This window comes from Camelus dromedarius, chromosome 7 (assembly GCF_036321535.1).
Source record: "Camelus dromedarius isolate mCamDro1 chromosome 7, mCamDro1.pat, whole genome shotgun sequence".
Taxonomy (NCBI): Eukaryota; Metazoa; Chordata; class Mammalia; order Artiodactyla; family Camelidae; genus Camelus; species Camelus dromedarius.
In genome coordinates this window covers 77,842,925-77,855,104 of record NC_087442.1, presented here as the reverse complement: position 1 = coordinate 77,855,104, position 12,180 = coordinate 77,842,925, and the positions used below count along the sequence as shown (strand labels likewise).

General features: G+C 35.9%; 1 protein-coding gene across 1 annotated transcript in view; it reads left to right on the top strand.

The window, feature by feature from the left end:
- COG5 (component of oligomeric golgi complex 5) overlaps window positions 1-12,180 on the top strand; it is a 240,196-nt gene that overhangs the window by 166,763 nt on the left and 61,253 nt on the right. Inside the window, exons 12-14 of the mRNA XM_031454688.2 lie at window positions 509-713; window positions 7,516-7,677; window positions 10,103-10,202. Of these exons, the coding sequence (XP_031310548.2) occupies window positions 509-713; window positions 7,516-7,677; window positions 10,103-10,202 (467 nt within the window). The remainder of the gene's footprint in view (window positions 1-508; window positions 714-7,515; window positions 7,678-10,102; window positions 10,203-12,180) is intronic.

Here is a 12,180-nt window from a genome sequence, read left to right as displayed (position 1 = left end):
TGATTAGAGAACATACTTTGTGTGACTTGAAACCTTTTAAATCTACTCAGATTGTTTCTTGATGTCAGAAATTATCAATCTTCATAAATGTTTCATGTGTACTTGAAAATAATGGCTACATTGCTGTTTTGGATGAAATATTCTATAAATATCAATTAAGTAATTTCTGAGTTGTGGTGTTTAGGTTTTTTTTATATGCTTCCTGATTTTCTCTGGACTTATTTTATCATTTATTGGGAGAATTGAAATCTTCAGCTGTAGTTATCAATTTGTCTATGTCCTTTTATATTAAATTTTGGAAATATGGTCCACATATCAAATACATTAGATAGGAAGGAAGATTACTGTTACTAGCATTATCTCGAAAGGCTTTATTAGAATACATCTTTGGTTTGTCCTATAGCAAACGCTATTTGTAGCACCATCTTCATGTACAAAAGAAATTCTTTTTTGCTTCTTTTTATTATTTTATCATGAAGGTAATTCAAGTTACTATTTTGCTTGGCAGCTTCTATGTTTTTGAAGCAGGCATTTGAAGGAGAATACCCTAAATTGTTGCGTCTTTATAATGACTTATGGAAGCGTCTTCAACAATACAGCCAAAGTATTCAAGGAACATTTAATTCAAGTGGAACTACAGACCTGTATGCTGACGTGCAGTACATGGAAGATGACACACAAGATGGATTCTTACCCAAAAAGCCAGATTATGAGTATGTTTGTTTAACTTGTTTGTTGGCATGTTAAGGATTTTGTGTTTTATTTTTATTGTAAGTTAGAAAGTGGGAAAATGCTAATCTTCTCAACATTCTAATGATTATTATTTATTTGTTTACCTTAAAAGACTTCACAACATTTTTAACTGAAGAAGTTAAAGAAGTCAAACTTTATCCTGGCAGCCTGGTCCCCAACTAGAATTCGTTTTAAAGTATAACACCAAGCAAGGTGAATAGAAGCTAAGAGATGAGCATATGTATATGTAGTTATTATCTTTTAACTGATATTTTAGGATACCTGTGACTACATCACATGGCACTGTTACTGAATGACCAGTGGCATAAATATGATATCAGAGGAACTGGTGTGTTGAGGAATTACAGCAAAAATACGTCTTACGCTGGGATCGGTTTCTTAGTTTCATGGGAAAATACTAAGTAGAGTTGCAATAAACCTGCAGATCTGTTTGATCATTCGTGAAGTACAGCATATGTAGCCTTATTTAAGAGCCACATTGAAAACTACTGTACCATCTCAGGAAGTTTAAATTGGCCAGCTTTTCCCCCCACATTGAGAAAGAGTATTGTTTTCAGATTTCTGTTGGAGCACCAAATCAATTGACTGGTTTGCACACCTTCTTTAAACACTAGAGTCATATTTATTGTGATGAGACTGACTCAGTAACAGCAAATCCTTATCAACTACCTTGTAAGAAAAACGTTGGATAGGTTTATGAATGCTGTTTTAACGTTTGTTTCTCTTTCAGCTTTTTTCTTTCTAAGTACTTATAGTTGAATTTGTATCTACTGTAGTAAGCAGTTCTGTCTGCTAAGGATGTACTAGTTTTGACTGGCAAAGTTAGTGGCATGAGGGTAGGATGGAATGATATATGAGACTGTTCTCGTCAGTTACTCTTTCATGCTAAACATGGAGATGCGGTAAGGACTCACGGAAGAGGAGACAAGACGACTGAACCTACAAGTATATAAAATAGCATATATAGTATCATTCTGTTTTCGGCTGTTTTATTTTTAAATTCATATACTTGCACCTTAGGTCTGAAATACTCATAGCAAATGGTAATAGTGTGTTACTTCTAGGAGGTGGAGTTTTTATTTTGTATTTTCTGCTTTGATTTAAAATGAGTATATGTAAACTTGTAGGGGTAGGGAGAAAGGCAGTAAATTCAATGTAGAGGAAAAATTCAGAATGAAAAAAAAAACCACTGTGTTTTGACTAGTGAGACATTGTCACCCTTAGGAGACTAGCTTCAGTAAAGTAGTTGGTGGGGAAGAGGAGGTATGACCTATATTCTAGAAAGTCAAAAATTAGTGAGGGTAATAAGGAAACAAATACAATAGGTTTCATTTTTAAATTTTTTTTATTGAAGTATAGTTTACTTACAGTTTTGTGTAAGTTTCTGTTATATAGGAGAGTAATACAGTTATACATATATATATTCTTTTTTATTATAGGATATTACAAGATAATGTAGTTCCCTGTGTGCTATACATTAGAACCTTATTGTTTGTTATAGTAGATTTTATAGGTTCTTTTGAGAAGTGAGGCAAAGAAGAAAACATAAATTTGACTATGTTAGCTGATCCATAGGAAAGGTTTTTGTTGTTGTTGCTGTTTTTAACAATAGAGGAAGAATTGAGATTGTTTATAGCTAGAAGTAGCCAGTGGAGAGAGGAAGAGATAGGAGATACAAGAAAGAAAACAGGTAATGAATGAAACAGGGCCTTAGAAGAATTAGAATAGAATCAAGGCACAGATAACCAGGTTAGCATTTTTCATCATTGGGTATTCATGCTAAATTTTTGAGAGCCGTTAGTGCTATGAAGAGAATAAAACAAGATAATATGATAGAGTGCCTTTTGTAGTGAGACGGTAACGTTTGATCTTAGATCTAAATAATGTGAAGAAATCAACCACGGAAGATTTGGAGTAATATTTTTGCAGGCAAAGAGAATGGCATATTTAAAATCTGCAAAAATTAAGGTGGGGAGGTCGAGGAATAAAAAGCTGGAACACAATGAATGAGGAAAAGGGGAGGGTATAAAATTGGGTCAGAGAGGAAGGGAAATGTAAGATCATGTAGGGCTTTTACACCATGATAGGGAGTTTGGAGTTTATTCAAAACAGTGTTAACCATTGCTTTTAAACAGAGGAATGATATGAACTGATAAACATTTTAAAATGAGCACCCCAGCTTCTGTGTGGACAACTAAGGGGGAGGCTCACCGCAGGGAGAGAGAAGTGGGAAATGGGGGCTATGTTTATGCAGGCAAGAAATGGTAATGACTTGAAGTAGGATGAGTGGATGAGATGGTAAGAACTGGTCCAGTGATTCAAGATACAGTTCAGAGAGCAAGTCAGTAGAACTTGCTGATAGATTGGATTTGAGAGGAGGAGAAGGATCAAGGATAAGCTTGGACAGGTTGGGAGAAGACTGTAATGACTGGAAGACATCATTCCATTTATGGAGCAGTGCTGATTTAAGGTTTTTCTTTTGAAACTATTGAACTGAAGTTGCAAATAATGTTTTAATAGAGTTGTTGCAAAGGTAGTTGAGTATGAATCAGGGCTAGAAAAAGATAGCTGAGAGTCATCACTGTGCAGATCTGTGGAAATCATGGCACTGGAGGAGATTCCACAGGGAAGATAGATATGAAGAGAAAGGGCCCTCGGCCCTAGTTAGGCACTCCAATATTAATAGATTGTGCAGAGGAGAGGCGGCCAGCAAGCCTAAGACAAAAATATGGAGAGAGAAGAGGAAAACTCAAAGTTGTCTGCAACCCCAAGGAATGAGCTCATTAAGTTGGAGGAGGAATAGTTAACTGTGTCACAGGCTATTGAAAAGTTGAAGAAGCTTAGAACTGAGAATTGACCTCTTGATACAGAAAAATAAGTTGTTCAGGACCTAGACGTGGAATGGTAGATACAAAAGCATTATTAGAATTGATTAAAGACAGAATGGGAGAAGACTGACTTCTAGGGTGACAGTAGTCCTTACTCTCTCACCCACTCCCCAGTGAGCCTGGTGAAAACTATAAAAACCGATTTAAAGCCTCTGAAAGTGGTTTTAAAAGCAAACAGCAAATGAAAAATCTACTCAAAAAAAAATTATGAAAATTTGGCAGAAAGAATTCCTTAAGAGCCTGTGACATTAGAACCAGGACTGTTGTTTCCTCCCTCCCTGTTCCCAGCTCAGCAAGGCATGGACTCCACTCTAGCCTAGGGCAGCCCAGAACCAAGGCTCCCTCCCTCCCTTGCTCCGCACTGGAGGGCTGCTTCCATAAGAGGAGCCGAGCTGCAGCATCTCTCCCCCTGCCCCTGGCTGCCAGTTAGCTGAGGCTGTGCCTCACACAGCTGAGATCAGTACGTGGGCGCTTCCTTTTGGTGCACAATACCCACGTGTTATGTATATTTTATCACAATAAAAAATTAAATGTATTAAACAAAATTTTTAAAATATGTTCACTCACATATTTGTACACAACTGTTTATAGCAACATTCATAATAGCCAAAAAATAGAAGCAACCCAAATGTCCATCAGCAGACAAATGAATAATCACATGTGCATCCACACGGTGGAATACAATTCAGACATAAAAAGGAATGAAGTACGGACACATGTTACAACATGACTGAACCTTGAAAAAAATTATGCTAAGTGAAAGAAAACCCGTACAGTGTATGATACTATTCACATGGAAGTCAAAAATAGCAAAATCTATAGAGATATAAAGCATATTAGTGTTTGTGTAGGGCTGGGGGTGGGGTGAGGGGGCAGAGGGTGAAAGCTAAAGGGTATGAGGGTTCTTTTGGAGGTGATCAAAATGTTCAAAGATAAGCATAGTGATGGTTGTGCATACCTGTGAATATGCCAAAAACCAGAGAATCGCACACTCTAAATGGTTGAACTGAATGTAAGTTAAATCTCAGTGAAACAGTTTTTTTAACAAGAGAGAAGAGGAAAGAAGGAGCTAGGTTCACTTCTCCTGTGATGTTTTGATATGAACAAAGAAATAAAGCTACAGAGGGTAGATGAAGTTACAGAGAAAAAAAAAAAACCCTTGAGAAGTGCCAGGTTGACTAAGGTCACTGCCACTGGTTTTGGTCTTAGTAGAAAGTAGAGGCAAATGATCACCTGTAGAGAGTGAAGGGGGCTGCAAAGGTAGAATTTTAATGCCTTGAACTTCAGATCTCTTGAAGTTAAGGGATTTGCATACGTGTTCAGTATAAACAACTTTTTCTCTGCAGTACTTGGGCAGCTTAGTGACAGACGTAGAGACCATCTAAATGAGATTTTCTCATTAAGTGCTTTGAAACAAAGGTAAATTAGAAAAATGAGGATGCTAACAAGAACACCTTGAAATGGTCAGCTGCGGATAGAGGACATGAGACCTGGTGGGCTGATGGGGGATGCGCATGGGAAAGGGGTCCCTAGCACTGATCACAGTGAGGTCAAGAGAGCAAGTTCTTTTGAGTAAAATAGCACTTTCACTGATAGACAAAATCCAGCGTGATTTGTTCCATGTGTTTTCATCTTGTACTTCTACCCCTTCAGCGCTCTGCTCCTCTTAACTTTTTGGCAGACACAGCCAGGGAGGGTCCCTTCTCAGGGCCTTTGCACTTGCTCTTCTCTCACAGAAAGTGCCTACCCTGGAAACCTGTTTCACTTGCTCCCTCTTGTCCCTCAGATCCTCTCAGGAAGCCTTCCTGTGCCTTGTCCTATCTAAAGTTGCATAGAAGAAGTTCTTTGCCTTTCATGCTTCATTTTTCTCTTAGAATTTGTTATTCTCCATTGTATTCCATATTTAACTTGTTTAAAATTTTTAATTGTGTGTGTGTGTGTCTCTCATAAGCATATAAACTTGAAGAGGGCAGAGAATTTTTTTTAACCGGCTTTGATTGCTGCATTTCCTGCATCTAGGAAGTACTTGGCAAAATGTAGAAATTTAATAGTATTTGTAGGAGGGAAGGAACTAGGGGCAAATCAGGGTGTGGAAAGTTGTCTTCAAGCTTGTAGATCTTAGAGGTGGAGCAGTTCAGAATGATGACTCAAATATGGAAGCTCCATGGTAAAACTATAAAATAAACATAGACTTCTAATACAGAACACGTAGTAGAAAAGTTGTCTGTTTTGACATTGTAATCACCAAAGATCCTTACAGCAGACTTGGAGAACAGGAAGAATATTAGTGCTTATAATTTAGTGCTGAAATTTATGCAGAAGAGGGAAGAGGCTTCTTAAGGTCAGTAAGTGACAGGAGCACAAACAGGGAAGACATTTAAATAGCTGGTGTGGACTTTAGTAGGGGACTGACTCAGACAGATTGAAACGCTAATTTTTCCTGTTCCCTCTGTGGTCTTTCTATCTGCATCCACTGTAGAAGTTGTTATAGTCAGCACTTTACCTGCACATTTCTTCCCTAGACTGTAAAGCGATTTTAATCTCTGCCTTCCTAGCACTTAACAAGGGCCTGGTACAGTATTCTCAGGAACTATGTGTTGAGTGAAATATTTACTGAATGAGAAAGTGGTAAGAGATAACTGGAATTATAATGTAGGAGCCAAGAGTGTTCTGACCTCCAGGTCTCGTCGGTTGACCAGGAAGTGTGGAAATGGAGAAAGCCAGATTTCCTATACATGAAGGAGCTGGTCAGGTGTTTTCAAGATTAACATTTAGGAGGAGGGATTTTTGTTTGTTTGTTTTTAAGACAGTGGAAGGACTGTTAAGAAGGATCATAAACAGGAGTGATGTGAGAAGATACAGAGTTAACTATAGGAGTAAGAAAGCATAAAGAAAAATTGGTTATAGATACTTGATAGCAATTGTCAACGGTAAAATGTAAGGTCCAATAGATGGACTGCTAAATAAAAAGCAACGCAAATAATTGAAGACGTGGGAGGACTAAGATGGAAAGAAGTGTCTCAAGGCTGAATTCTAGCTTGTGAAGAATGCTGTAAAACTTAATTAGCTTAGAACTCCAGTTGGGAGTATTTATGTGGTTGTATGACTTTGACAAATACTTTTTATTTTGTCTTCATTCTTGATAGTAACAGTTTAATATTAGAAGGTTGATAAAAACCTATACCTTCGCACTTCCCTCTCAGACACTGAGCCTATGAGAGGGCAGCTGTGGGTGAAAAGGGTTGAGCTAGTGAGAACAGGTCTCTGCAGACTTGCCTTGTGTGCTCTGTGAAGGCATGCCCCATTAGAATTAATGTTACTCTTTTAGTTTCAAGTGACAAATTTACTACAGTGGGTACAGTGGGTACTGGTGCATATTACAGTACATTTATACCTAGGATTTATGTATAAATTAAAAAGTTTATTCCTTAATAAATGTGTAATTATGAAAAGTATTTATAAATGTATATATACTTTTTTAAATGTTTGTTTGTTTGTTTATTTGTTGTTTTAACGGAGGTCCTGGGAATTAAACCCAAGACTTTGTGCATGCTTAGCATGCACTCTACCACTGATACCCACCCCCCATATATACAATTTTAAACAGATTTTTAAATTTTCTTCAATAGAATTACATTTTGTATAGGAAATATGTTTTTAAGAAAGACATTTACAAGGTGAGGAGGGTGTAGCTCAGTGGTGGAGTGTGTGCTTAGCATACAGGAGGTCCTGGGTTCAACCCCCAATACCGCCATTAAAAAAAATTAAAAATAAATAACCACTCCCCCCCAAAAAAGAAAAGAAAGGCATTTACAACCTAATACAATAGCATTTAGTTTTATATATTTTAAGTTCATTTTTTTCACTCCCACAGTCCAGAAAAGGCTTTGAAAGACTCTCTGCAACCCTATGAGGCTGCTTATCTATCAAAATCTTTATCTCGACTCTTTGATCCCATCAACTTGGTTTTTCCCCCTGGTGGTCGTAATCCTCCTTCTGCTGATGAACTTGAAGGTATCATTAAGACTATAACAAGGTATGTATTTTTTATATAATCGCGTGCAGTAAAATCCCTGCCACGTTTGTTAGTGATGTGTGATGACAGTACGTTTTTATCTCAGACTGTTTAAGTAATTAGTCTGGCAATTGAATCAAGAGTCTTGTGGTGAATGAGTGCACATGTAAGTACTGGAGATTCCAATTAATAAGACCATTTAAATACAGTCTAAAAATAGGCAATTATAATTATTCTGTATCTTGTCAGGGATATAAAGTAAACCAGCCTAATTCTTTATGCCTTAGTCGATTTCTAATATTACACTGGAAAGTAGGTGTAAAAATAATTTTACAAATGAGAAAAATAGTTTTACAAATTACAGAGATTAATGGGGTTTTTCATCTTAAATCCAGAAAGTACTTCAGAGCATAGAAGGATTATAATCCTGATTAGCCTCCTCATGTTTGCTATTTTAAGCTTTCTAAGTGAATGTGACAACTTTTAAAACTCTCTGAAGGGAAGGTATCCTGACAGAGGTGCCACCTGGATGCTTGCAGACAGTGTAGTTGTACTGTTGCCTTTAGATACTTCTCAGCTACCCGGGTTAATTTGCAGTTAGTGACTATCTCAGTTCCTGTCATAGCCAACACGGTGTCGTAACAGGAAGTCTATACATTTATAGGTGAACATTTTGAGGAGTAAAAATAGCAGTTAGGCAATAGAGGACCAAGTCTAGATTCTGTTAGATCACAAATTTGAAAATGCTGATTCTGAGGCACGTGAGAGCCACAGGTGTAATATACATAAGCATGTCTCCAGCTGCAAACACAACTATGCAGTGTCTGGATTGCCCAGCATCTCGATCCTAAATCCCTCCACAGTTATCTGGACTTTCCAGTGCCCTGACTCTAGATTTTTTTACCGTAATGTCTCCACTATCTGTTTGGTATGATAGTGACAAAAACAGTCCTGGATTCAACTTGATCTCTTTGACCTGTTTATGGAAATGTTAAAGAGGTATTTCTCCCATTCCCCTGTGCAGCCTGACAACGCTATAATCAATTAGAATGTGGAACTTGAAGAAGCATACTTATTCCATTGTTTAATAGAATGTCAAAGTGAGCATTATAAATTGTGTCTCACTGTTATATGAAAGGGCATTTTTGTCACACATCCTATGCACTAGTGTTGTTTCAAAGTCCTTCACTTTCTTCATAAAGAGAATCTGAAAAGTGCCAAGATTTATTCTGTTACTTCAGAGACAATAATTACTTTTCTTGCTTTCTACTTGTATATGGGTTTTCTTTTTCTCTTCTTTTTCTTTTTTTTTGAGATTAAGTGTTTTATTGGTTGATGACTATTAAAACAGGTCCATAATACTCTGTCCAAAATGCCAGTTTAAAAAATAATAAGCATGTGCAATAAACTAATTAGAATTAATAAACAATTTCAGCAACATAGCAGGATATGAGATCACTTGCAAAATCAATTGTATTGCTATGCACCCGCAGTGAAGAATGTAAAAATGAAATTAAGAAAACAAGGCCATTTATCATAGCATCAAAATGAATATAGTATTTTAAAATAAATTTTTTAGAAAGTGCAAGATTTGTACACTGAAAATTACAAAACATTTTTGACACAAATTAAAGAGTACCCAAATAAATCAAAGGATACCTCATGTTCATAGACTGGAAAACCCAGTATTGTTAAAATGGCAACACTCCACCAGCGGATCCACAGGTTCAACACAATCTGTATCAAAATCAGAGCTATATATATGGGTTTTCATGCAATTTTTAACTCCTAGTATACTTTCTGTGGTCTTTGTAAAACTTTTTTTTTTTTTTTGCAATCAGCTCAAACGTCCTAATTAATCCAGTGTTAAAGTTGAAAATAAGCATGACAAAGAAATGCTTGAACAATTCAGATTTTTCAAATTTCAAATTAAATCTCTGTTTTGCTTTTGATGTATTTAAAAAGCTACTCTATCAAAATAAGCATGAATTGGCATAATTTCTGCAGAAACTGAGTACCTCTATGTATCATGTAATTTATATTTTTAGCTTATGTCCTTCCCAGGTCATCATTTCCATTCAAAAGCTGTCATTTCCTTGCAGATGTCTGTGATACGCAGTGTCTCTAATTGCACTTATCAGTATTAACAAGAGTGCTACTTTAAAAATCTGTACACAATTTGCTCTCTTAATCACAGCCTTAACCCACACATGACATGCTTTTATTAATGAGAAACTGGTCATTAACCAAACTATTTCAGAGCACTTTTTTCTAATGCTGAATTTAGGAGGGAAAATGAAACAATGCAATCAATTCTTAGAAGGAATCAGTGAAATCTATAAAAAGAATCACCACATTGTTTATTCGGTGTAGGTTTATATGTTGTTCTTTACTTTGTTGGTGAACTATGTTGCTAATAATTAAAGTCTGTTTGTGTGTTCTCCAGTGAACTGAATGTAGCTGCTGTTGATGCAAACCTCACATTAGCGGTGTCAAAAAACGTGGCAAAGACCATCCAGTTGTATGGTGTAAAATCAGAACAGCTGGTAAGTGATACTCTCTTCTGTAAACTTTCATAATTTTGTTTAAAATCACGAACTATACAATACTTGACTGACTATAAATATTGAATTGACAGTATTAATTTATTGGAAAATTGAAAGTGAAATTTTGAAACTTTCTTATAAGTTTAAACCAGTAAAAAAATGTTACATCTATTAAAAAATGGCCCTCCTACCATTGTTATATTTTCAGAATGCAGGCAGGTTTTATAAGACTTTTTAAAAAATGCACGTTCCACTTTATATATATATGTGTATGTGTGTGTGTGTATATATATAACAAATTGTGTATATATGTATTGTGTATATATATCACAAATTGATCAAATTTCCTCTCTCATGTGACCACTCACCCCAGATATCATTCATGTGCTATTACTTAGTGTGAAATTGACTTGAACCATTAGAAAATGATTGCAGGAAGTGAATGCTTAAAATTGTAATAGAAAAATGTGGATTTACTTACTAAAGATTCTAACCATGGACCATGGGGGTTTAACTCCAAAATTACTCTATTTGAAACAGCTGTTTGCATATATTTGGTAGCTACATGACTGAATCATAATCTTAATTCTCTACATTAATATTTTAAAGTTAAACATACGTATTTAATTAGTATATATGTATGCTAACTGAAATCCAAGGAATAAGGCTTTAGTATATCTTTAACTGTCATTGATGGACTAATTTTAGGGAATGTGCCAAAACCTGATCTACTGTCATTGTAGGGGTAACCAACCATGTTTTGGTTTTGGTTTAGCCTCTCAGACTGCTCTCAATTGAAACATCATAAGATGAGGTGCATTTGACCCTTGAACAACTTGAGGGTTAGGGAGACCTACCCTCCCTGCAGTCAAAAATCTGTGTATAATTTATAGTTGGCCCTCCATATTTGTGCTTTCTCCTTCCTTCCCTCCTGCACAGGTGGATTCAGCCAACTGTGGATCATGTAGTACTGTACTGTTTACTATTGAGATAAAGTTGTATGTATACGGACGCTTGCAGTTCAGACCCGTGTTGTTCAAGAGTCAGCTGTAATCTGGTTTTGCCTGTATCCTAGTAGTTCCAGCTGGTCCTGGAATAACTTTTAGGGTAGGTTGGTAACAAATTGAAAAAATTTGCATAAAATGATCCTTGGTGGTAACAGTCATGTCATGAGGCTTCCTGCTTTCAGTTCCAATGGATGGCTCCATTTTTGTTTGCATATTAATATGGTGCTATTTTCTATTCAATTGTTTTTGCAGCCTTGACAAATAATTTAGAAGCATCTTTTTTAAAAATTTGTTTATTGAAAACTGGCCCTGCAGAGACCAGTGAAGCAAGCCCTTTGTAGGTAATTAGATGACTAATTTTTCTCTCAAACTTTTTTAATAGAAGCTTTATTTTGATATTTATTACTTTTAAAAACATGGCTTATTGCTATAAATGAAATTTGATGTTATACCCAATAGAGTTCAGTGTAATTACTAAAAGTGTCAGGAAAACAATATCCTTAGAAGATGGTCCCACCTGAAGAGAACATTATAAGGAAGAGCCAATATGTACGGAAAGTATTTTACTTCTCTGTGTCAGACAATGGGCAGTGGTGGATGTAACATGTAACTTTAGTTAAGGCAGTAACAGCAAAAGGCTTTGACAAAATATACCAATAAACATTTGATTGAATTAATATTTGTTGGGCAAATAGTCAGTGACCCTAAATTACTCAGGCCTACCAAATCTACAATGACAAAGTCACCGACTTAAATTTTTTTCAAGTAGATTTTTCTTTTTTTTTTAAGCAGTTTTTACTTTTCTACTTTCATTTTAGTGTTTAAAGAATAAGAGTACAAAGAGCATCATATGCTTCTTAAAAAAGTATTACTGATTAATGACAAATAACAATGTTCATCTCTCATTTTTTGGCTATTAATAACACTATTTGTGCCACTCCTCTTTGTTTTTAAATTTGACAAGTTTTGGT